Source organism: Astatotilapia calliptera, chromosome 11, assembly GCF_964374335.1.
Source record: "Astatotilapia calliptera chromosome 11, fAstCal68.1, whole genome shotgun sequence".
In the NCBI taxonomy this organism is placed as follows: Eukaryota; Metazoa; Chordata; class Actinopteri; order Cichliformes; family Cichlidae; genus Astatotilapia; species Astatotilapia calliptera.
In genome coordinates, this window is record NC_137432.1 from 29,920,807 (window position 1) to 29,946,177 (window position 25,371).

At 38.3% G+C, this 25,371-nt stretch overlaps 4 protein-coding genes and 1 long non-coding RNA gene across 14 annotated transcripts in view; 2 read left to right on the forward strand and 3 right to left on the reverse strand.

Moving 5' to 3' along the window:
* phldb3 (pleckstrin homology-like domain, family B, member 3) overlaps positions 1 to 1,837 on the forward strand; it is a 24,970-nt gene extending 23,133 nt beyond the window's left edge. For all 7 annotated transcript variants that reach the window (XM_026183675.2, XM_026183678.2, XM_026183677.2 and 4 more), the window contains one exon: positions 1,013 to 1,837. In XM_026183675.2, coding sequence (XP_026039460.2) covers positions 1,013 to 1,147 — 135 coding nt within the window. In that variant the 3' untranslated portion in view covers positions 1,148 to 1,837. The remainder of the gene's footprint in view (positions 1 to 1,012) is intronic.
* Positions 1,825 to 4,037, reverse strand: LOC145431843 (uncharacterized). Its single transcript, XR_013912150.1, has 3 exons — positions 3,897 to 4,037; positions 2,702 to 2,805; positions 1,825 to 2,070 (listed from the first exon to the last, which is right to left on the reverse strand). It is a non-coding gene; the product is annotated as an uncharacterized LOC145431843 (long non-coding RNA).
* On the forward strand, positions 2,191 to 8,683 carry LOC113031528 (myelin-associated glycoprotein-like). Of its 3 annotated transcripts, XM_026183671.2 has the most exons (12): positions 2,191 to 3,216; positions 3,332 to 3,371; positions 3,710 to 3,781; positions 3,928 to 4,293; positions 4,387 to 4,683; positions 5,098 to 5,355; positions 5,438 to 5,698; positions 6,268 to 6,534; positions 6,634 to 6,930; positions 7,029 to 7,119; positions 7,501 to 7,570; positions 8,052 to 8,683. In XM_026183671.2, the coding sequence occupies exons 3-12, from the start codon at positions 3,736 to 3,738 to the stop codon at positions 8,280 to 8,282; spliced, it is 2,184 nt and encodes a 727-aa protein (XP_026039456.2). In that variant the 5' UTR covers positions 2,191 to 3,216; positions 3,332 to 3,371; positions 3,710 to 3,735; the 3' UTR covers positions 8,283 to 8,683. The 3 variants fall into 3 exon arrangements, with proteins under 3 accessions (XP_026039456.2, XP_026039457.2, XP_080164199.1); XM_026183672.2 differs by lacking the exons at positions 2,191 to 3,216; positions 3,332 to 3,371; positions 3,710 to 3,781 and having other exon boundaries at positions 3,804 to 4,293; positions 8,169 to 8,683; XM_080308073.1 differs by lacking the exons at positions 2,191 to 3,216; positions 3,332 to 3,371; positions 3,710 to 3,781 and having other exon boundaries at positions 3,808 to 4,293.
* Positions 8,585 to 16,660, reverse strand: LOC113031526 (B-cell receptor CD22). 2 transcript variants are annotated; one of them, XM_026183667.2, is made up of 16 exons: positions 16,363 to 16,660; positions 15,847 to 16,257; positions 14,991 to 15,260; positions 14,170 to 14,418; positions 13,631 to 13,900; positions 13,220 to 13,501; positions 12,545 to 12,814; positions 11,835 to 12,107; positions 11,198 to 11,458; positions 10,678 to 10,756; positions 10,520 to 10,583; positions 10,301 to 10,437; positions 10,036 to 10,093; positions 9,675 to 9,769; positions 9,534 to 9,591; positions 8,585 to 9,286 (listed from the first exon to the last, which is right to left on the reverse strand). In XM_026183667.2, the coding sequence occupies exons 1-16, from the start codon at positions 16,409 to 16,411 to the stop codon at positions 9,059 to 9,061; spliced, it is 3,054 nt and encodes a 1,017-aa protein (XP_026039452.2). In that variant the 5' UTR covers positions 16,412 to 16,660; the 3' UTR covers positions 8,585 to 9,058. The 2 variants fall into 2 exon arrangements, with proteins under 2 accessions (XP_026039452.2, XP_080164198.1); XM_080308072.1 differs by lacking the exon at positions 14,991 to 15,260 and having other exon boundaries at positions 16,363 to 16,659.
* Positions 16,661 to 16,708: 48 nt separating this feature from the next.
* On the reverse strand, positions 16,709 to 20,019 carry irgq2 (immunity-related GTPase family, q2). The gene is made up of 2 exons (XM_026185301.2): positions 19,866 to 20,019; positions 16,709 to 18,744 (listed from the first exon to the last, which is right to left on the reverse strand). Exon 2 carries the CDS (start codon positions 18,740 to 18,742, stop codon positions 17,603 to 17,605), a length of 1,140 nt encoding a protein of 379 aa, XP_026041086.1. The 5' UTR covers positions 18,743 to 18,744; positions 19,866 to 20,019; the 3' UTR covers positions 16,709 to 17,602.
* Between the last annotated feature and the right edge of the window lie 5,352 nt (positions 20,020 to 25,371).

Consider the following 25,371-nt stretch of genomic DNA (forward strand, 5'->3'; position numbering starts at 1 on the left):
TAGTTGTCAATCAGCTAAGTAAAGGGAAACAACAGGAAGATAGGAAGACTAAGAGTCACCTCTGCTGCTGAGGATAAATTCATCTGAGTCACCAGCCTCAGAAATCGCAAGTTAATGAAAAGCAATGAGCACAAGATATTTTTTGGGACCAAGAAACACAAGGAATGGACATTAGACCAGTGAAAATCTGTGCTTTGGTCTGATGAGTCCAAATTTGAGATCTTTGGTTCCACCCGCTGTGTCTTTGTGCAACGCAGAAAAGCTGAACGGATGTTCTCTACATGCATGGTTCCCACCATGAAGCTTGGAGGAGGTGGTGTGATGGTGTGGGTATGTTTTGCTGGTAGCACTGTTGGGAATTTATTCAAAATTGAAGGCACACTGAAACGGCATGGCAACCACAGCGTCCTGCAGTGACATGCCATCACATCCAGTCTGCGTTTAGTTGGACCATCATTTATTTTTCATCAGAACAATGACCCCAAAAACACCTTTGGGCTGTGTAAAGACTATTTGACAAAGAAGGAGAGTGATGGAGTGCTGCGCCACATGGCCTGGTCTCCACAGTCACCTGATATAAAGCCAATCGAGATGGTTCAGAATGAGATGTACCACAGAGTGAAAGCAAAATGACCAACAAGTGCTCAGCATGTCTGGGAACTCCTTCAAGACTGTTGGAAAATCATTTCAGATGACTTATGAAGCTCATCGAGAGAATGCCAAACGTGTGCAAAGCAGCAATCAAAGCAAAGGGGGGCTGTTTTGGAGAATATATAATTCTTTTTTTGCTTGCTACATAATTCCACGTGTTCATTCATAGTTTTGATGCCTTCAGTGAGAATCTACAATGCAAATAGTCATGAAAATAAAGAAGAACGATTAAACTAGAAGGTGTGTCCAAAATGACTGGTATATCTTAACAAACAAAACAAAAAAAACATTACCACTAAGCAAAAAAAAGCTGCTTCTTCATCAGCTGATGACGGTTTCATTGTCTGTGCCTTCTTTTTAGTCACCACGGCCCAGTCTGACGTTCTGTGTGAAGACATATGACCGTCTGTTCTTTCTGGTGGCTTCCAGTGCAGTGTCCATGCGGATTTGGATGGATGTTATTGTCACAGCAACAGACGAGCATAGTCGTTATTAACTTTTGAATTTACAATCCTTGCTTCTAGGCAGGCAGCGCAAGAGGGCTGTGTTTCCCTCTCTGTTGTCTAAGGTCTGATTTTGTTGAAGATCCACCTCAGGAGCTCATTCTATACCTGAACTCATGAATATGTGAATAAAGTGCACGAGATACAGATGTGGTTAAACTGAGTTGTGGAAACTGTTACTGACAGAGTGATTGATGGCGACAGAGGTTCACCAGCTGCAATCCACAAGCAGCTTCACTCAGCAGCTTGCACAATGGGTGTCTGTTACTGGGAGGTGTTAAGCTGAGTTTTACCTCCCTCTCCTGGTCACAATCCAGCATTACAAGAATGATGTACACTACGCAATAATACACTACAGCAGGTGGTGAACATAATAACAACTCCTGTGCAATACTATGCATTCCACTGTAACAGTCCAAAAATAAGTGCACTTAAATTAGACTGTCAGAGGCACGTCGAGGTTAAACACTGTGACCGTTTTGTGTTGTAATATGTTTTGGATTGCTTTATATTGTCAGATGTTCCCATTAAAATGTCCAAATTTCTCTCAGTTTTTATTGAAGATGCATTGTAAATGACATTTTTTAAATTATTTATTATTCAGAAATTTTTATGGGTTTGATTTTCATATAAATGAAGACATACACTGTTATGCACTATTAAAATTTTATTCATAAAAAAAAGTTTTATCTGCATTTATTCATAATAAACTTTTTATTGTAAGATGGTTGCAATAATAAATAATTCTGACGAATGAATGTGGAAGTTACAGATATGATCCAGTTTGTCATCTTCTTGTCATCATCTTCTTTCGGCTGCTCCCTTTAATGGCTGCCACAGCAGATCATCTGGCTCCATGTCACCCTGTCCCTGGCATCCTCCCGTGTTACTCCAACCCTCTGCATGTCCTCCTTCACTACATCAACAACATCCTTTGTCTGTTATCAACTGTTGCTTCTCTGCAAGATTGAAATGTCTATGCCAGGGGTGCCCAATCCCGGTCCTCGAGAGCTACCGTCCTGCAGCTTTTGGTGCATCCTTGTTCCCACACACCCGAATCAAATGAATGGCTTGTTATCAGGCCTTTGCCAAACATGATGGCATGCTGAAGAGGTAATCAAACCATTTGATTCAGCTGTGTTGGAGTAGGGATGCATCTAAAAGCTGCAGGATAGTAGCTCTCGAGGACTGGGATTGGGCAGCCCTGGTCTATGCTATCTCTAACTTTGTCCCCAAACTGCTCAACCTGAGTTGTCACTGATTTTTAGTTGTGTCCATTCTGGTCACTCCCAGTGAAAATCTTGGCATTTTCAATTCTGCCACCTCCAGCAAAGCCTGCTGTCTTTTCATCAGTGTCACCATCTCCAAACCACACAGCGGGTCTCGCTATCATCTTGTAAACCTTCCCTTTGCCTTGTCACCTGACACTGAACTCAACCAACTCCACCCCACCTTACCTTCACCCTCTCTTCTTCACCTCTCCTGTACATTGTCAGTTACTTTGGATGGTTGACCCCAGATACTTAAAACTCATTCACCGTCATTACCTCGTACGTAACATGTTCAGCTTTCCACGTGTCTCCCTTGCCCACACACGTCTTGCTTCTGCTGACTTTTGTAGTTACTGCAGTTCTGTATATCACCCTTGCTCCTGAAAAACATAACATTGAAAATCAGTTTAGTGTCGAGCTATTTCCAAGTACATCACTGTGTACACTCACCAGGCACTTTATTAGGTACACGTTGCTGGTACAAGGTACCAGAACTGTCTTTATTCTGTCTTTATTGTGTCATAGAATATTAACATCAGCTCATAATTCACCTTTCTTTCCCATTTCAAGCTCTCAGTGGGATCAAATGCATTATACAAATAATGCATTATTATGCACAATTCTGCACTTGGTTAAAACAGCTGAAATACAGAGAGAGTATCAAAACCTTGTTGTTCTGCTACACGCCACTCCCCGGACACATCTGACAAGAGCTGTGTGTGACATCCAGACACACTACCAGTCTGACATGACTCACTTGTTGGATTACTACTACTGATGCTTTAATGCTTGTAAACCCTTCATTTTAACTTTATTAATATTATTTTTATGATTGTATACTTTAAAATGATCTCAGGATTTGTGACCTCAAATTATTTTTTTTAAAACTTTTTTTTTTCTTTCCAGAAAAGACACTGTATGCTGAACACTTCTGTTGGCTTTTAAGGTAAGACTGTTACCTTAATAAAAGTACTAAATATTATATGAAATACTGTTGAGGATAAAGAATAAGATCATGGATGATTTTTATATTGCTTCCTCTTTTTCATCATTTACCATTTACCATTTTAGTTAATTATTACCTTCAAAAAGGGGAATAATTACATAAACAATGAAGCAAACAAAGTCTCACAGGCTTAAAACAATATTTCAGTTATTTTCAGCAAAACATCAACATTTTGTAAAATGGAAATAGTGTGACTCTCAGCTTGTCCTAAAGACTATGTTTGAATGTTAGCCATACAATAACATTTATAGCAAGCAATAAAAGTGTCCTGTTTCCAGTACCTCACTCGGATCATCAGACGAATATGACGGTTGCAATAAAGGTTTTCTTTATATGCAGTCTACTTCAAGGTATGTTATTTTAATTTCAGTCATGTTGCTAGGGACTTATCTGTCTTTCCACATATGTAGATGCAAATGCAGAACCTTTACATTGGCAGTAATTAGAATGTTTACTTTACCATACCTAATGTCATGTTTCTGCTGCTTCAACTCAGGTAGCTTATGCCAAAACTGGGCAGTCTTCTTGCCTCAGACTGTAGAAGCACTGAGTGGATCCTGCGTGTTGATCCGCTGCAGATTCACCTTGCCCCCAGAATGGGAGGAATTCCTGGATGATTCATGTAAAGCTATCTGGAAGAAAGGCTGGAGTAGAACTCCGGTGTTTGATTCCAGCCTCACTGGTGCAAGTGGAAGCTTAAATATCCAGCAAGGAAACCTGACTGGAATCCTGCGTGACGAAGACTGCACCACCATCTTCAACAACATGCCACCACGCCATTATGACAACTATTACTTCAGACTGCAGTGTGACAATGATTTGAAGTTTAACTTTCCTTCAAGTGTCCTCATATCCACTCAAAGTTTGTCCCCTCCTCTTGCTATTCTACACATAAAGCCACATCTTTACTACATTTTAGGTCATTATGTCATTTTTGTATTGTTCTACTTTTCAGATTCACTGCCTAAACCTACCATAACTCCATTGAACCTGGAGGTAGAAGAAGGAACTGCAGTGTCATTGACCTGCTCTGCTGTTTCTCACTGTCCCATTCTTCCTCCACTTCTGACATGGTCGCCCGCTTTAGGTGACACAGAGGAGGAAGTGGAAGCTAATCCTGCGACCTCTGTGATGAACTTCACTGCTTCTCACCTTCACAATGAACAAAAAGTTTCTTGCACTGCCGTCTATAACCGACAAGCTGGGAAAAGTGACCTTCTGTATGAAAAAATTCTGACGCTAAGTGTTCTTTGTGAGTATATTTTATCACCTTTTCTTTTATTGTTTGCATTCATGCCATAACATGATTTTATTTATGGTCTGATATTATCTGATTTGGTCTTCTCCAGGATAATAAAAAAACTATAAAAGAACATCTAATCAGATGGTTTAGGTTTGTTTTTGTATAGTTTCAAAAGTCACTCTGTTTCAATGAGCTTCAGTTTTGCCATTCAATCAAGTTGCAATCAAGCGCTACAGCTGGGATAGACCCTTGGTTACATTGTAAACATTTGGCAGGTCTCCAGAAACACAAATCCAGTTTTGCTGATGTGAAAAGACAAATGTTTATCATTCCAGTTGTAGGCTTGACACTGGTTATGAGTGGCCCAAAAAATCTGTCTGTGCAGATAGATTGTGTATTAACAATTTCATATTTTTCTTACAGATCCTCCAAATAACACATCCGTTAGTTACTCTGGTCCTGTAAAAGAAGGCAGCTCAGTGACCGTGACCTGCAACACTAATGCAAATCCAGCCGTGGACAGCTACAGCTGGTACAAAGTGAATGGAGATCAGGTGTCAGTGGTGGGATCAAAGAAGAGGTTTTCAGCCACAGTGTCAGAAGTTGACAGTCAGTTTTTTTGTGGAGTCGGTAACAGTTATGGAAGCCAGAATTCTTCTATCACTCAGATTGACGTACAGTGTAAGTGAGCCTGAAACAAAAAGACAGATTATAAATGTTGGATCACAGCATAGACTGAACCCATGCTTGTTTATTTTTCCAGTTTCCCCGAGGGAAACAACAGTAATCGTCGATCCCACTGGTCCAGTTCTGGAGGGCAGCTCTGTTTCTCTGATCTGTAAGAGCCGCTCTAACCCGCCAGTGACCAACTACACCTGGTACAGAGATAATGAGATGGATAAGGAGCCCGGACCAGTCTTGGTCATAGACGGTGCCGACACCAGCCACAGCGGTGATTACCACTGTACAGCCAAAAATGATCTGGGAGAGGAAACGTCAGCAGCAATTCAGCTGGACATTCAGTGTGAGTTAATTTAACACAGTAAAGACATTGATTTACACCGAAAACAAACAACAGAACTGTATTTCTCCAGTGTGCTCACGTCCTGAACATGGCTCTACTGTATATCCAGCTGTGCTCAACCCAACATGATCTGGGGCCAAGACTTGTTAACAGGGCAACACTAGTGTCTGAGCTATGGACAGTAACACATTGTCATATTGCGTGACAACCTCAAAACCTTCTGAGTCCATCATGACTGAGCTCCACTGTGTCCACATGTGTGCCAGTGTCTGAATGTATGTGTAGCTGTTTTGTTTAATTTGTGTCCTCATCAAGCTGTAAGAGTACAGAAAAGTATGATTAAAGCCCCCCCAAAGCAAAACACATTTAATTCGATCAAAAAGGAATAATATGAATCACAATGAAAAAGAAAAAAGTATTATGCATATCAATTAATAACTTTCTGCCCTAAAACTTGCACCAGAACATCCTAATTTATATATTTTCTGAAAGGCTGAATATGCATTCCCAAACAAGTAAAAAAAAGTCTTTGGATGCAATACTAACAAGGAACATTATTTTCCTTTCAGATCCTCCTAAAAATACTTCAGTGTCTGTTGACCCTTCTGGTCCTGTGCTGGATGGCAGCTCTGTGACTCTGACTTGCACAAGCATCGCCAATCCAGCAGCGGTGAACTTCACCTGGTTCCAGGTGGCAGGAAGGAAAAAGGAAGCGGTGGGCTTTGAGCAACACTTCACCTTCAATGTGACCAAACTCTCAGATGATCAATATCATTGTGAAGCTCTTAATGTCCATGGAGCTGAATGCTCAGAGCCTGTCAGCATTGATGTCACATGTAAGACTCTTATTCTTGCTTTCATTCCTTTGAAGCCTTTATGTTTCCCCAAGAAAAGCACCCATAAGCCTAGTTAACCCATTACCTTCTTTGTCTCAGTTGCTCCAGAGATCCTATTTTCTTCCCGCTGTGTGAAGATTTTGTCCCAGATCCGATGTACCTGTAACACTCAGGGGAACCCGCTTCCCTCCCTGGTTTGGCAGCTGGCTGGCGAGCTTGTCAATCACTCTGCTGATATCCCAATTCGGGAAGTAAATCTGGGGAGCACGAGCGTGAGGAGCATCATCACTCTGTACTACCTGGGCCAAGACATGCCCTCTCTGGTCTGTCTGAGCAGCAACTCCCTGGGGTCTGATAGTATAGCTTTCAATATATCCTCCAGTGAAACTCAGCTAGGTGAAGAAATCTCTAGGAAGCTTCATTTTATATCTGGCTTTTCTGTTGTGTCATTTGCATCTTTTAGTGATTGATATGACTGTTTTGTTTTTTTTAAGTCCTCCATACTCTTTCTTTGCTGATTGGTTCTGGAGTGGGAGCACTGGGGATGTTGCTGGTTTTCATACCGCTACTGATATGCCTTTACAGGTGAGGAACACAGAACACTGGTACCAGATATTTTCAAAGTAGGTTACGATTATCATGTATAATCAAAAATGCATATAACAGACATATTTCAAGGTTCCTTTTGTAAGCTGACTAATTATAGAGCAACCACAGCTGCCACAAATCATTACTAACAAGGCAGCCTTCTGATGAAACTTTATCTGCCCACCTTGAAGCTGAAAACACACATGTGTAATACACGAATTGTGACAAAATCAAAACATTATCAGGGGGATAACGACTTTTAGAGTTTTTAACCTTGTGGCAAGGAATTTTCAAGGAGAAAGTATTTTTCCTAAAGCATATTTCAATGTAAAATTTTTAATGTGAATTAAACCTTTCACCTTTCTGTGATGGTTGCAGGAAAAGGAAGGGCAATGTTTCACTTGACAAGGGACTTGTGGATATTTCAGACTGTTTAGTCACCAATGAGGTGAGTTTATGTTGATGCATATATATGAGTTAGATGAAGAAAAAAATCCCACCTGTGGTAGAATGAGTTTGCCTCCAGCTCTTCCTGTGTACTTGCCAATGTGTTAGTGTGATTTAAACACCAAAACATATTGTCTGTGAAGGTTCTCAGTCATCCAGGTCATCGTAGTCTAAAGACCAAGTCTAAAGAGCTTGGAAAGAGGAAGAAGCTTCTCGGCTGAGAGAAGAAACGTCTTCAAGAAACTTCCAGACGTCTTTCTTTCCAAGCTCTTTAGATTCCAAAACATATTCTGACTCTCTGAGCTAATGGTGTGTCCTGTTTGAATGATAAAATGAACATTTTCTTGCATAGTAAATGTGAATATAGTATGCCAAAACATATGCTCTTAAAAAAACACAGTTAAAGTGAACCTCATTATTGAAATAGAAAAAAACACATCTTTTCTGTGTTACTGAAACACACTGTTGTGGTTTCTCTGTAGACTAACTCTTCAAAGGCAGATGTGATTTATGTCAATAAAGCCATTCTTGAGGCAGAAGCAGCAGAATACAAGGATGACTCTCTCCATTATGCTGATGTGGACTTTGCTCAACTTCAGGCCAGGTCAGAGGGCAAGCTCGGGGAAGGTGAGATCGAAGGCCTGGTCTCTAAGACTGGTGTGGATTCTGAGATCCATCGAGAAGCACCAAGCAATGGAGGAGATGCAAAGTAGGAAGAAACACTTGCAGATGCTCATTTTGGAAGAAAGAAAGATGCTAAGGGACTTACATGAAGGGTTGATGAGAAAGTGGTCACTTAGCTTTAGAGGAATTGACAGCAGAAGCCCAGGAGTTTGGACATTCCCTCCGGCCCTGGTTTTGATCCTCGTCTGTAAATTCTTCTCCTGTCTTACTAGTAAAAATAGACATATCTGTATGCTGAGGTTGAATCTTTAACTATATGCATATGACTAACCTTTGTCTAATTCTAAAAAAACCTTTGTGGAGTCTGTAAGAAGCAGGTACAACCTAAAACTTGTTAGGCACTTGTTTTTATTGACAACTTTGTAATGCATAATTATTATGTGATTAAAAGAGTAACTGGCCCTGCAGCCAAGTTTGCCATCAAACAACAGCTTGTGTCAAAGCAGGTTATGAAATGGAACTATGCATACAGTAAAGTACTTTAATTTCAAGACAGATATATATACATTAAAAAACTCAGCAGGAGGATGGGAGCACAATTTTACAACAGCAGTCATTTCATTTTATCACTTATCCATATACACTTCCCCAACAGTCTTACATCTATGATAAAAAGATAGGTTTGTGTACTTGTGGGGACTTATTACTATACATAAAGGGAAGCTAAAATTATATCCCAGGAAGGAAAAAAGAAACAATGAGGTAATACAAGCCTTGTTCAGTATAGTTAGCCTGGCAAATATATTTCAGAACGTCCATGGCACAAACTGGCAGAGATGTCTGAATAGGATCAAAGCATTTTTAGTCAAATTTTGACCTGAGAGTACTGAGTTTCATCTTCGCTGCTGCTGCTGCTGCTGCTGCTGGAGTCTCGCTGGTGGCCAGACTTTGGCTTAATGTTCACATGAGCATAGTTGACCTCCACCTCATCTTCACTGGTATCTGTCTCTGAGTCAAAGTTATATGTATATGGAGGTTTGGGTGGAAGCTCTTCGCCGATGTTCTCATAGTCCTCCTGCACTTCTTGTTCTGTCTAGATGACAAAAAGTGACAAAACGGTGTCATAATTTCTGACAGTGTCTGGATTTGATGTACAAAAATAACCCTTGTTGAAGATCATTTTCATTCTTTACTTTGCCTTAACTTAATTTTCCTTGCTACAATGATTTTTATTTGTATTTGTATATCATATACAATGAGTATATGATATACAAATACAATGAAATAAGCTAATAAACTGAATGAGATACAGGGGGAAAAGGCATTTTGAGCTTTCTTACCACTTTTGATTTCTTAGGCTTTGACACCACAGAGTACTCAGCATCCTCCTCTGAATCCCTGGGGAAAACATATAGTCATAAAAGAAGTCATGTAATAACATATCATTTAGGCTCCTTTTATATACAGAACTGAATTCTCACTTTTTTCTATTCTCAAAGAACACAGAAGCGTAGTTGAGAGAATCATTTCCCATGTTTCCACCATGTCCTTTGATTGGGTTTTGTGCAGAGGCAGCCTGAGCAAATGCAGAGAGAACTTGTCAATGAATGTAGAGTAGCAACTGAATCAGTTCATTCATGCCTTACATGAAGGATAATTAATAACTATACTGACAGATATATATTAACAGTAAGGGACAGCATAAGCACAAGGCTGGATTAGTGGAGATAAAACTTTACAAACTACTCTTGACTTTTATTATTTTCTACAGAGCCCCTAAAGTACTGAAACATTTTAAATGGATTTGTCTTTGTTGAGCTTGCACTGATATGATTGGATCACCTGTTTGCTTTTGGGCAGATTCACAGCAGAGTAAACAGTGTTCACGTTGGATGCAGTCCTGTGGAAAAATAATGATGTTAAAAATAAAAAATGCACATTCAGAATCAGAACCATTCAAAAGCTGAGCAGACTCTGGGTGTGCCATTCATAACTGAATGATGTTAAATGGGTGCTTTGACGAAAGAGTGAGCAGCAGCACCCAGCTCCCCTGCCAACAATGAGTCCCTTGTTCTGAGCTGGACAGTGCGAGCTGCTGCAGACTTACGTGCTGTCTGGATGATGCTGGGGTCGTTGGGCATTTGGTTGACATGGATGGTTTAGCAAGAGGTCATCTCTGCTCCTGAACGGCTCTGCCAAACCACTCTGATTCCCACTGCTCCTGCTGACTCCATTCCAGGAACCCTGATTCAGTTTACAGATGGAAATGCATCATTTTTGTTTCATTTCACTAACAATTCAAAAGATTTAACATATGAGTTAATACCAGAAAACTACTCCAGGACCACACATTTGTAGTTCTTTGTTGAATTAAATTGTTCCTTCTGCGTCTGTAAACAAAGGGGCAGAAGAGCAGTCATACAGGCCAATCACCCGAACACGTTTCTCTAATGGAAACTATTTGTTATTTACTTTGTATATTACCTGTACAAAAAGATGAGTATGCATACAATTAGAAAAATAAGACAAAGCGAGAAGACCGTCACAATCTTCATAACTGTGTCTGTGGTTAGAAGAGACAGAACATCAGTATATAGAGAGATTTGTGAACAGGTAGCACAGCAAAACAAAAAGCACCCAAAGAGCACAAACCTCCACCAAGACAGTTCAATGGGCAGTGTTACTTTCTTTGTTCTGTTTAAATGTACTTTTCAATTAAGGGTAACCTGACACATGTTTACTTTGAGTACACAGACATTATGCAGGAGTAGGTGATGGATAATAGGCACCGAGTTGTAAATACCTGGACATGAATAAGTTGAGCTTATTAAATAATGTAATATTGTTAAAACAAATGTTGATGGCTTGTTAACATGACCCCACTCTACACTGCCACAAAGTTTTATGTACGTATTTAAAAAAGGAAAAATATAATTTAAATGTATTATTATATAAAAACAATGCACAGTAGAGATAAAGGTCAATGCCTTTGGAATTCACTCACCGTCAAATAGCTTGATTGGCTCAGATGATCTTTCACCAATTTCGTTTTTTGCGACGCAGTAGTACTCCCCAGGCTGGTCTGATCTCACAAAAATATCCGTACCGTTTGCTACATTTTTGCTCTCTTTTTTGTTTATCCTCTGGTACCATGAATATTGCGTGACTTCAGGATAGCACTGACTGATGCACCTCAGTTTCACTCCTGTCAGTTCATCATGCTGCTCTTCCTTTTCTTTTTCAATCTTTGTGAATTTTGGACCATCTAAACAGAGGAACAGAGAAGAAAAGGAAACGCAAAATAATGACTTCAAAAAAAGACAGAATAGCTAAATATGGAAAGTTTTAAAATGACAATGTACAGTTGCTCTATTCAAAGCTGTTTCATGTAGAGTTAGAAATGTTCCTTTCTCATATCCCTTAGTTGCTGGTCCAAAGTGCACATGCGGCACAACCTGAATGACCTTTCTAAAGCATTTTACTTATCCCAGAATGAAAAACTAAAACCAGTAAAATCAACCACTTGTTAGAGTCCATGTCATATTTGAAGTTTAGATGAAATGAGTAAATAATTACAAAGCAAAGTATTAGACGTGTGTTGTTGGTGAGAAACAATGACTGAAATATTCAAGTGTACTCACGCTTAACTTTAACTTCAACTTGCACTGATTTCCCCGTTCCAATTTTATTTGTGGCCGTACAGCGGTACTTCCCGCTGTCAGAGACACTGGCAGAATCCACAATGAACGGTGTCCCAGTGCTTATAGTGGTTTCCATCGTCCCAGCGATCATCTTCATCCAGGTGAAGGAGCTTACTGATGGGTACGAGTTGGCACTGCAATCCAGTGTTAATGACTCATTCTCTTTTACAATAAGATCAGGATGACCTGTTATTTTCACCTCTCTGGGGCTATCTGTATTTAACGCAAATTATAAACAAAGAAATGAGATGATATTTTTATTTGTTTGTTTTTAATCACAAGATCTTTCTGTAAAATCATAACCTTAATATTTAAATTATTTACAACTCAAATTCTATTATAGCTGAAATTCAGCAGTAAAATAATCTAATCTGTTAATCAAGAAAAACAACAGTAGTTAATATATTGCAACAATGCCTCATGTTTCTTGAACCTCGTTTCCTGAGCTGATGATGTGTCTTTTGTAAAAAAACAAAAAATAGGAGCTTGAAAGTATGGAACAGCTAAACTTTACTGCCTGAGAAATTGTACTAAAACCACATTTTAGTTTAAGATATTGTCTAGTTATTAGATGATTGAATATTATCAGAATATAATTGTGTTGGATGTAACATATATATGACAAAGACATGCATCACTCAATTGCTTACAATTCACCACCAGTTGCTTTTTTGAGCTCCACTGGTTTCCTTCGCTGTTTGAGGCCTTGCAGGTGTAAACGCCTGCGTCTGTTGAATTTGCCTTAAATTTGTAGGAGTTGTCTAAAGTTAAACTCCATTCTGGAGTCTGAGAATTTGATTTAGAATATCTTGCCAGAGTGAAAGTTGGCAGTGGGAAACTTTCAGCAGTGCAGTTGACTTCGACAGGGTCGCCTTCAGTGACCAACTCAGTCATGTACAGATTGGTATGATTGGGAGGAACTGTGGAGAGGAAGCACCTGTGAGCATCATTTTTAACATGCTGAATGATATTACAAGATCAGTCCTTAAACAGAATGTCAGCTCTATGCTGAACCAGCATTCACTAAATGACGCAGCATGTTTTTATTTTCTTTGTATGAAAGTTGCAGTTTAAGTCAAATTTGAGCTTTTACTTGGGTTAAAATATCTAATTTGACACAGACTAGTTTGCTTGACAGTTAACATACTAATTAATTATCATTAGGCAAGTGCAGCTTCATCTAACGCTATGCTACAACAGTAATAATCACATTAATCTGAAAAAGCATGAATGCATTTTTTTCTCTGTGATGGTACTGATTGATAAAGGGAATCAGTTCTAAAACAAAGTGCAGAGAAACTTTAATATGTCAGCAGAGTACTTACACAATACTTCTATGCACACTGGCTCACTAGTGTCCCCTGTGTCAATGCTGTTGCTCGCGTTGCATATGTAACATCCTTCATTTGCTCTTTTTACTTTTTCTAAGTGAAGAGTATCCATGAAAACCATGAGCATCTTCTTCTGGGGGATGTCAGTCTGCTTATAATGGAACCAGGAATAGCTTGAAGGGGCTGGATATGCATCAGTTAAACAAGTGAATTTTGCGGTTGTATTAATTTTCACACTTGTTTGATGGATAGAAATGTTAGTTTTCCTTGGTTTGTCTGGAAAACAGTAAATAACTTTCAGAATACTTTTGATACTGAAACAGTCAATACAGCATCAACACTAATTTATTTTTATTTTCTCTGTTATGTTCATAGACATATGGAACACAGAGGTTTAAAACTTACATTGAACCGTAAGTTGAAGAGTTTTTGATCCAGAGCCCACAGTGTTCTCGGCACTACATGTGTAATTACCTCTGTCTTCTGGCTGTATGTTTTCAACAACAATTCTCTGTTTTGAATCAATATGTGTTTTGTCTTTCTGCCAAGTAAAAGAGTCTGGTGGTGGGTTGCTTCTCTTTACAGAACATGTAAAAATGACTTTATCTCCTTGTATAATCGTTTTTGGACTTCTTTCAGACTTCTGTGAAATCTCTATGTCAACATCAGGGGCATCTATAACAGAAGATGTCAGTATTTGGTAAAGTTGATTCATTGTAATAATCAGCGCTGAAAATACTGGGCTGATGAATCAGAACTAAAAAAATGCTAAAATACAGGATTCTCATAAAAAATAAAGGCTTATGCCAAATACAACGACAATATCTTAAACTGCACCAACATAAGTTTAAACCACTGAGATACAAACCCATTAAAAGGCATTCAGACATATTCTAAAAATTTGTAAGAATAGATCAATATAATTAATGTGAAACAATACTCACAAATAACCCCGACAGTCACCACTAATTCTTTACTCCCATATTTGTTTACAGCTTTACAGATATATGATCCATTCTGTGATGCAGTAATTGATGAGATCATCCAATTGGCCTTTGAGTCAAGATCTCGACCATCTTTAGTCCATGTAAAAGTGGGCTCAGGTTGTCCTTTAGCAGAGCAAGTGAAACTGACAGACTCTCCTTCCTTTACAACTTTAGAGCTTATATTTGCAGACATGTCTTTGGGAGCATCTGTTCAAAAGGCAAATCAATACAGATTAGCAAATAGTGTGCATACAGGTACACCGTGTGTTGATTGTTTACACAAATGAAATAGACAGAATAGAACAAGTATTGGATTTCAGATACATCCATATATTTACAAATGCAGCAAGGTGAAAATAGCTAATCACATTTATTACAACGCAGGTGTCACACTGTACCAATTCAGGTTTTCTGAAATGAGTTAGAAAAAACAGAAACACACTACTTTTCTATTTTTCATCTTGCAGCAGAACAAGATCATTTTCTGGTGGCAGATCTGTTTAAATCAATTTTTTTTTTTATCACTTTCTTCTAATCTGACTCTGACACAGTAGTAACAGATGTTTCACAGATTCATTTTTATCAGAGAAATAATGGCAGCTAACAAAATGTTCAAATTTTTATTATTTAATAATCTAATTTTTGTAATAAAGTAATGTAATAATTTTACTCCCTTAGTCCTCAGACTCTTTAACATCATTCATATCTTTTACAAAAGTAGTAATTAGGTCCACACTTCAGTAGAAATTACATTAATAAACTTTCAGTTATGAACTTACATCCTACAGTGAGGCTGATATTCCGAATCAAACATGGATCTGTATTGTTCTCTGTTTGGCATGAAAACATCCTCCCATCATCCTCCCAAGTGACTTTAAAACTCAGTGTGGTCTTTTTAGGGTTCTCTGGTTTGCTTTGGGAAAGTGATGCCGAAGGACCTTCAATTTTTAGGCCTGAAGTACAGGAGCTTAATGTGGAGCATGTAAGTGTTACATTGCCATTTTCAGTCACGTTTTTTGGTTCCTCAAAAGTGAGCAGACATGGATTTTCTGCAAATGTAAAGGTAGAGACAACAGGAATGTGATAAAATCTAAAAGTATAGCATACAAGCCCTACAAATATGTTTGTTTTAGGAACAAATAATATAAGGCTGCTCCCTGAAGATTTAAAAAACTGTTGCAGGATCATACATTGATGTTACTAGCTTAGTTAAAACTCATGAGGATTGGAATATCAGGTGTTAGCTAAATATGGCTAGTATGCATATAGCTGTATTGTTTATCTGTACTATGTTCCATTAAATGAAACCTAAGGGATCGCTTTACTTATATTTCCAAGGGGAATGCAAATAAGGTGCCGAAAATGGAGTTCTCACACAAGAAATCGTTCATTATTATCATCTTAATGAAATAAAATATGTGAAATGACTTTTTTCTGACCAAATTTTATGTATGAATTCTATGTTGCAATTTCTTCAGTTTAAAAAAGGCATTGTTTTTTTTTTTTTTATCTATCAAATTATTTTAACCAATCAGATTTTTTCTGTAACCACAGCAGCTCAGTTCAGTGTTTTGTACTCTAAAATATAAAACATGAAAACAGTATATCTTTCAGCACTCTGATCTTTGCTCTTACCTGTGACTGTGAGGTTCGTAAATGGTTGTGTAGTCCACATATCACTTGAAGATGTTCCTACATATCTAAAAGAATAGTTTCCAGTGTCAGTTTTATTCAGGTCGCGAATTAATATACTACACAGTGAGGAAGGAGGATTTTTCCAACTTCCAGATGGAGAGCCGACATATTTCACCCTTTTTGCAAAGTGTGCATTGACAGGATGTTTTGACTCAGAAGAACTGAAAATAGTAGTGGCACTAAAACTGCCATTTATCCAAACTGCATCCTTCATCCAAAACCAGGACGCCGGACCATCACTGACAGATTTTATGATTTGACATTTGATTTCAATGCAGGACCCCTCTGTAGCTGTCAAGTTAGAGTCTTGTAATTTGAAGGGATTTTTAGGATGAATTTCACAAGAAAACCCTATAGCGATGACAAAAACCAGTGAGAAAGTTCGTTAATAAATGTGACCCTAATCAGATGTTAAAAGGAAACAATGCACTAATTATGGAGTAATGAAACACCTACTTTGTATTAGAAACAGCAAAATCAACCACCAAAGGGTGTGACCTGTCATTATCACATAGAACTAAAGCTTGATTTCTGCAACAAAAAACAAAGAATATTTTTTTATGGAACTGAGTCATACTGTAAGCTTTACAACTTATAACAAGGTAGCTTTTTGTTTTCAGTGCAAATACGTGACTGTCAGGATTTTCCTTCTTCCTGTTTGCTACAGCTTTCAGAAAGCTGTTGCTTCTTGAAACCTTATAGTTAATTAAATGGTTACACTTGGGTCATTTTTATCACACATCTACAGCAGTGCAATTTAAATTTTGTTCTTTGGAGAAAAAAATTGTTTTTAACGCATCACTATAGTGCTGTTGGTTTATTGATAGAGTACTTTTGCGTCACTTATGCATTTAACAATTCATTACACACACATAAGAAGAAAGAAGAATGAAAGAATACATTGTTCTGTGGATATAAGGGTAATGTTTCAAAGGAAAACTGGAATCCAGATCAGAAATAATTCAACTCAAAACTTCAGGTTTTCTATATAAAAAAAAAGAAGACAATAACCATTGCAGCGGTGATGAATCAGTACAGACAGAGATTACATACTTACTGACAACTTGAAATAGGCAGTAAAAGGAACAAGGAAGAGGTTTTCAGACCAAAGCTTATTCTTACCTTAGAGGATCCAGTTAGGGTATGTAGAATGCATGACCCCCTCCTAAAGTAGCAAAAAGGAAGTTTTCACAGTTGACTTAAAACTTTGAATATATTTGCATGCCCAGTCAAGCTAGAGGAGAATGTAAAGATGAAGTTTTCAACAAGCTTGTTACAGTACACATTCAGTTCCTCCCACTTCATCTATTTAAAGCATGGTTATTAAAAGTGAAAGCTTCTGTTTTGTGAGTATTTACAGTGGCTTGCAAAAGTATTCGGCCCCCTTGAACTTTTTCACATTTTGTCACATTACAGCCACAAACATGAATCAATTTTATTGAAATTCCACGTGAAAGACCAATACAAAGTGGTGTACACGTGAGAAGTGGAACAAAAATCATACATGATTCCAAACATTTTTTACAAATAAATAACTTCTCACGTGTACACCACTGTATTGACAAGCACAGAGAATCTTAAAGTGCTTGGCATTTATTTGCAGAATTTATGCTCACATGGTGTTAACAGTGTACTTTTGTATTATAAATGAAAAATATACACTTTTGAACATTACATGAAGAAAAAAAAATTGACTTCATTTCCCCTTTGCATGAGCAGCCACTAGTATGTTTTGAGCATCAGCTGCCATCTCATCAATAGCACTGTTTAAAGCCTGCAGCATAGCAGCAAAGGAGCGGCTGACCGAACGGGCATTTCTAGGCATCGCCATCTCCAGCAGCTTCGACGAAACAGTGGCCAAGTCCTTCTCTGCTGCCGCCAACCTCCTTTTCACTTCACCCTTGCTAACCTCTACTGACAACACACAGTTTCGTAACTCTTTGAGTTTTGTAGGTTCCATGCCTCTCTGTCGGGCTAATCGCTCCACGGACTCATTATCCAGGCAAAGAGATAACTGTGCTTTGGTCAAGATTCGCACTCCTATACTTGAATCCACCATAGATGCAACAAGGGGAACAGGAATTGCGGATACCCCACCTGACAGTGAGGCAGCTGCCCATACTAGTGCTTTAAATGCTTCCTTTTTTTGAGTGACCAGAGCTGAGGTGAGTGTTGGAAGAGCTAAGACAAGGGCGTGTGCCTTGATCTCTGGAAGATCATTACTCATATCTGCTAACAGAGTAGGGAAGTCAAACCTCTCCAGGGTGGCTGGTGCAACCAGGTAGACTTTAGGCTGTGCCATACCCTTTGATTTCAGCACTTCCAGACTGGCTTTCTTTTTTTCTTCCAGGATCTTTTCTGAATCTTTAACTGAAGCTAAGAGAATGAAATACACAGTTTGTCGCTGCAGGGAAAGGGCCTCCAAGAAAACATCTACACTGTTGGGTTGGACTGTCTGTGTGGATGTCATAAAGACTGCATTGTAGCGGAGGAACTTGTATCTATCCATGTATCCCTCTGGTTCAAATGGAGATATGTCTGGAACAGGTGGCAGGTCCCACAGGCGAAAGTCAGGGTGTTTGGGGTCAGGGTAGCCTGCTAAACCATCTGGAGGAACAGAGGCTGGAGAAGGAGCTGCTCCATCATCGCCAGCCCCAAGACCACGGAGGGAGTTCATGAAGGAGGCTTTTTCTTCCCCACGGTCCCCCACCACACCCAAATTGATCCTGCTGATAAGGAGGTCTTCCACTGCATCCTTAACATCTGATAACCTATTGCTCTCAATAGATTCCTTAAGGGTTTCAAGGAGGTTTAGGCCTCTGAAGACATCAGCCATCGCTAAGGAAAGACAAAAAGTACAATTATTTAAAAATGTCAAGGCTCTGTGTGCGGGCAGGCAGAGATGAGGATCCAAATGCAGGACTCGGAAAATGGAATGTAACTCAAAAAACCTCAGCTTTATTGCTGGCAGGAAAACAAACATAAAGTGAGGACGGAACACTGAGACCAAGAACACACAGGCATAAACTGATGGTACGACGCGACACTGAGCATGGGAAAACACAGGGCTTATACACACAGGGTAGTAACGGGGAAATCGGCAACAGGAGGGAGACACAGCTGGGAGAGATCAGGGCTAACGAGACAGGGGGAACAAAGCTGCACATACTAACATCAGACAGGAACAAGAACCTTCAAAGTAAAACAGGAAACAAAACACACTTTACTAAGACACAGACTAGACAGAGACAGACTTGACACTGACCAAAGGCTACTAAATGATAATCATAATCACAACAGTATCAGATCATAAATCATAATATAGAAAAACACCAAGATAACTGAAACACCAAGTACCAGAGAAACATAAAGGAAAATCCATGATGCAAAAGTACCAAAACATAATGAACTCAAAATACTGGGTCCAACGGACCCAGAACCATGACAAAAAAGGCCTTAAAAATGTTTGGGATAGAAAGTTAATGTAAACCCCCCCCCCAGCTCTAAAACACTTTATTATCTTTCTGAAGTATAAAAATAGAGATTATTACAGCTGGCAAATTGATAAAGGGTAGCTTTAAAAACAATAACTTTGGGCTAACAGAAAGGAGGAGAAAACGACTTACTAAAGAGCTGTACCCAGTACTTTTTCATGATTTAAAAACATCAGTTTTCTGTTTTCTTCTATCTGCTCTACAGTGTTAATTTAAGGTATAATCAATAAATAAATCTTCTGTTGTTTTCTGATGGTTCAATATACAAACATGCAGGAAATTGTTTTCACTGACAGGAAATGTCCTCTCTAATATTCTCATCTGTTTTTATAGATAGTTTGAAGCCCACAGAGGCAAAAAAAAAAAAAAAAAGATAAAGACTTAACACAATAAAATTGATGAAGACAAATGCTGAAATGTTAAAAAAACATTGCTGTTAATTCCAGTCAACAATACTACACCTACCTGCACATCTGGAACAGAAATGGTCCTATCGCTGAAATATTTTGCCGTCAAACCGCGATTCTCCCACAGCTCTGAAGCACTGACAGCTTCAGGTTGTTCTATTTAAGGCTCCATCCAGCTAGTGGAAAGTTCTAATCCTATAAACTCAGCCCTAATCCAAAATCACTTTAAGCACATACATGATTAAACAGAATGTGCAAAGCTAGTGGCTAACATGTTAGCCTGCTAGAAGACAAAGGCATTTGCCAGAATATAAATAAGATACAGCTGTAGAACTTACTTTGTAATAGCATTTTATTTAAGGTGTAATATATACTTTTTCAAAATAAGCAAAATGTCACAAACAGTTACTGTTATCTGGCCAAGAATTTCATTATTACATCTTAATATTTTATACATACATATATATATATATGAGATATATCTATAGGAACTATTTCAGAATTATTTAAAAAAAAAAACGGATAAAACTTTCTACATACTAAAGAGGACAATCAACCTTGTTATTAGTGCTCATACCCATTAGTGGTATGGCGGTACATCATTGCCTGCGGAATTGGCAGCTTGTACATCTAGAAAAGTACCGCCAGTGCTGAAATGTATATACAGGTTTTAGAGCAATAAATGCTCCCATGTATGTAATGTTTTGTTCAGGGAAAGCTGTGCATATTTTAGCAAGACAATGCTAAACTACTAAAGACTCTGCCTACAGTCCAGATGTTTCACCAGCTACAAACATGTTGCACAGTTGTGCATCATAATATGAAAAAAAAATCTAGCAAACAAGACCCAGCACTGTTGAGCAGCTATAATCCTATGTCAGGCAAAAATAGGACGACATTATACCACCAAAAGTTCAGTGATTGCCATAAATTTTAAAATGAGAAGCTTCAATTTACAACCTAACTATATATTTATATAGGGATTGTATCTTTTGCACTGTAACTGGGTTTATGACCTTCACTAAAGTAAATCATCATTATACAAAACACAGTTTGAACCTACACTTAGTAAACGAATAATAAAGATTATGAATATTCCCCGATAGCTGTCTATAATTCAGATTACAAGATCTGACTGGAAATTACACTTGAGGTTAAGCCCTAAACCAGCAGATTTATTTAGGGTATATAGAACAACACCTGAATGATATGGAGATGTCCTCATGGTAGTGCTACAATTCAGCATCTGTTTCTGTACCTCTGCTTCTTTCTTTATTAGTGCTGACACAGTGAAAGAGCAACCTGACAGTTTTGTTTTTCTTTCATTTATTAAATTCCTTTTTGGCATTACTAATAAAGAGGAACAACCATTAAAACTGTTAGAGCTATGCAGTACTGCATGTTCAAAAGTCATGAAAAATACAGAGTTTCCCCCTTCTTATTTTTAGAGGAACCCTGTATGCAAAATAACTAGCACCTGCTAAGCGTCAGATGTTATTTTAGGTTCCATCTGTGAGTAACTCCTCATCTATTTGACAGCAGGGGACAATTGTTTTACTTCTATACCAGATTTTCTCAACCATAACTTACTGTCACAGCTGGGTGACACCTTGACATTAGAACCAAGTTGCTAGGAAACCTGTGGGCAAGATGTAGTTAATGTGTTACAGTTTGTTTTTTTGTTTTTTACATGTCTGTTTCTGTGTGGATCAAAAAAACAAAATGTATGGTTATAGTCCTGAACTTTGGGCAGACAGACAGAGCAATAGCTTTCGTCTTTGCAATACCACATGTAAGCTGCGAGCCTGTGTCTGTGGTATTGATCTTATTAAAAGCAAAGTTCTCAAAATAGCCCACCACACGAATAGTGCATGAACATGAACTTTGATGTTCACTTTAATTAAACATACATTTCTTAGTCAAGCTTAAAGTCTTTTTAACCCTTTCATGCATGCATATGACAACCTCAATCAGGTTTTTTTAAATTATTTTTATTCATCTTTAGGCATCCAAACAAGATTTTTGAACTTCATTTTTTTAAAGATTTAGTTTTCTACATGTCCACTTAGGTGGACAACATATGTTTTGACTGGGTGGCAGGGTATGGAGTGACACATCAGTGTCAATGTAGTGGTTTATATGCAAGTGTGCTGGAATACAAACCACTATGCGTGAAAGGGTTAAAGCCACAGTATGATCTTAGCTAGTTGTACATGCTACTTATTTCTTCACATGATATGCCAGCTCATGCAGCCCTGTACAGTATACACTAGTCCATCTTAATGCAAAAATCAGAACGGCAAATATGCAGCAAAATGAAATTCTACATTATATATTCACAGCTTTTTATTGTCTTTGTACTTGATCAAAAAGACGTACAGGGTGGTGCTGTCAGTAGCACTGTTGTCGCCCAGCAAAAACGTCCTAGGTTTGAAACCAGCCTGGGGCCTTTCTGTGTGGTGTTTGCACGTTCTCTGCTGGTTCCCTCTGAACATTCTGACTTCCTCCTACAGTCCAAAGTCATGCAGGGCTTTAGGTTAATTGGTGGTTCTAAATTGGTCATAGATGTGGAAGTAGAAGAAAATGGATTGCTGACTGATGTCTTCTCCATCTAAATTAAAACATGTTCTGAAAATAGACTTTTAAATAGCTGGACACTTTCTTTTTCGCAACCACACAAGTCGCCCCCTGTTGCCCATTTGAAATAATTCAGGTTTAAGACATTTAACATGGACTTTGTGTGCTTTATTTTTAAATTAGACCCTGATAGAGTGTGGCCATCCTGTGTAAACTGTGTAGGCAGAAACAGAATGAGATTTGAAATTGAAAGCTTTGAGGTGACTAACTTTGTCCTCACCTCACTTTACTGCTGCTTTTCTAAATTTCACCATTGCCCTACTCTTTGGCCCATTTTCTTTTTCCTGTATGCTGCTTTGCTTATCAACAAGGAGACTCACTTTTTGAGAAGTCCGCAAATGATTTGTTCATTCACCTCTCATTTGAATCAGCCGTTCACCTGAGAGGTGACAAATAGTGAGCCATTCATCACCTGTACGGTACACCTGATACATTTAAAACCGCTCACATAGGCTCCTGCACTGCTGTAAACAACAGTTTCCTAATAAAACCACTAGATGTCAACATAGAGTAAAATACCACAGCAGCCTTTAATAACACGGAACACATTTTGCTGCACAAACTAGAATACTAGTCAATCTTCTTGACAAAAGTCATTAGTTTGTTTATTTCTGTCTTTGCAGTTCATTCCTTTATTAAGCCACACTATAGCAACAACTGCTAAAATACAACATAGGTGTAACATTTCTTAATTATTGTCACCCTTTTTTTAATCACCTTCTCCTTTTACATACAATAGGTTTGTTACTCTATAAAGATATAGATTTTAAAAACTGTCAAACTAATGTCAAGAAACAGTGGTGGTAAAAAAAGAAGAAGAAGATATAATTAGAAATGATGATGAGGGACTGCCTTCTTCTACTTTTTTGTGGTGAGGTTCCCTTTTATTTCTCCCTTTTTCATTTCCACTCACACATGCAGCAGAAGTTCTGCTTTAATCTTTTACAGTAAGGATGACGGTGCTGTTGACCTCGTGGTTCATGGACAGAAATGACAGCAGATTTAGTGCAGTTCCTTAATAGTGGCATTTTGATGAAAAAGGTCAGGCCTTCGCAGTGCAAACACGCTGAATCGCAACATCAACGGCGGAGGTAGCCATAAGTCTCCTTTCAAGAGACATTTCCATGCATAGATCTGGGTTGTGATATATTGCTTTAGAGCTACGTATGTTGTGCAGGTCACTATTAGAGTGACTGCTGAGGTTTCATTCTTCCAGTCAGTTTTATCTCCATTTGAAATCGTCCTTGTTCATAGTCTTTACTCTTACTGCATATCTCTAATGCAATATTTTGAATTATATGAATTTGAAAAACAGTTTTTCTGCTTTGAAAATTTTACTTTTATATAATGTTACGTAAACACCCTGGCTGCTTTCAGTGGGCTTGTAACAGATCAGATTAAATTGTTAAATACAGCTTGAAACCGAAGAAGGAAATAAAACCTCAAAAGCAGACCTGTGATGCTTTTCCTTGTTTTTGGTCATGTAGAATGACTGACAATGGTGAATGTTCAAAATAGATATCAGACATGATCAATATTAAATAATGAGGCCAGCTTATCTGCAAGCAATCCTTGTGAGCTGAAATGTCAGGCTAAACACACATTAGTTTTTTTTCTCTAGTCTTGATCATATTTAATGATATAAATGCAACAGAGCTCTGTTGCTAAGAGTCCTGACGTACTATTAAAAGCTGTTGTTGATGAAAAGGTTACGGTAAATGGCAGGTAGTCTTAAAGGGAAAGGAGCTGAAAAGGTTTGCTCCAAAAACTGCATCAAAGCTCATTATATGACAAACAGTGATTATGTTATAGTATGATTCCTGCTAATAGACTGCAAGAATAAATATGTGGAGTTGTAATGGAGCAGAATAGGTGACCACAATATTATTTATTTAAAGTAAAAGTAACTTGTATATTTAAATGCGGCGCTAAGGCTACATGATGAAAAATATTAGGTTTTGCTGGCAGATGCACAGTCCAGACTACTTTTGCTGTCACATTGTGTAGCTGTTTGAGTGCCATTTGTGTTGTGTCAAAGCCATTAAAAGTCAGACCTGTTGTTCCAGAAAGCACGTTTAGGTCAAACTGAGTTTGTTAACTGTGAAATAAGGTAACTGTGGGTTTTCTGACGCAGAAATAGAGCAAACGTCTGAGTCACTTGTTGGGGTGGCGCACTCTGTGAACTAAACGTGCTCGCTGACAGGTTTCCTCCGCAAGTTTGGCTTTTACTCCTCGTAAATAGAAATATAAAGATAGCGTTAAGACAGTTGTAAGAATCATAGTTTTCTAGTTATGAGGCTTGTTATCAATTTTCATCCATGTTGAAGACAAATTTCAATTTATGGTTAACATAACCCCACCCTACACCCCTACAAAGTTATCTATCTTTATAATTTACTTATTCAGCATTTTTTTTAAAGGACGGTCCTGATTGAATTGTGCTATTTATAGTCTTTAATGTTTACAGAAAGATCTATGAAATTGGTCTCAAAAAGAGAAAATATCCAGAAAGTGGCTAAAAACGTCCTTGCCTGATGTCAGAGCTCAATGATTGTGCTCTTTTGAGCTAATAGAAAGGCAACAGAGGCTCAAATAACTGCTCTTTATACCCAGTATGCAGAAGAACATCTCTGAATGTACAACACTTCAAAATCAAAAGATTGATCCAAGGTGCAAAAGCAACGTGTACTTCATGAAGTGGCCAGTAATATCATAATGCAGTTCAACAACACTGCACACTGCTGCCTCCAGAGAAGCCATGCACTGAACTCAACACCAAATCTCAACAAAAAGGCCAATGTTCAAGAAGAAGGATACCTTAGGGACAGAAGACTTGAAAATGTTATTAATATATCATGAAATAGATTTACTATTGAAGACAGACTTCATCAAATCTAAGTTTGCAAGGCTTCTACCTAAGCCCTGAA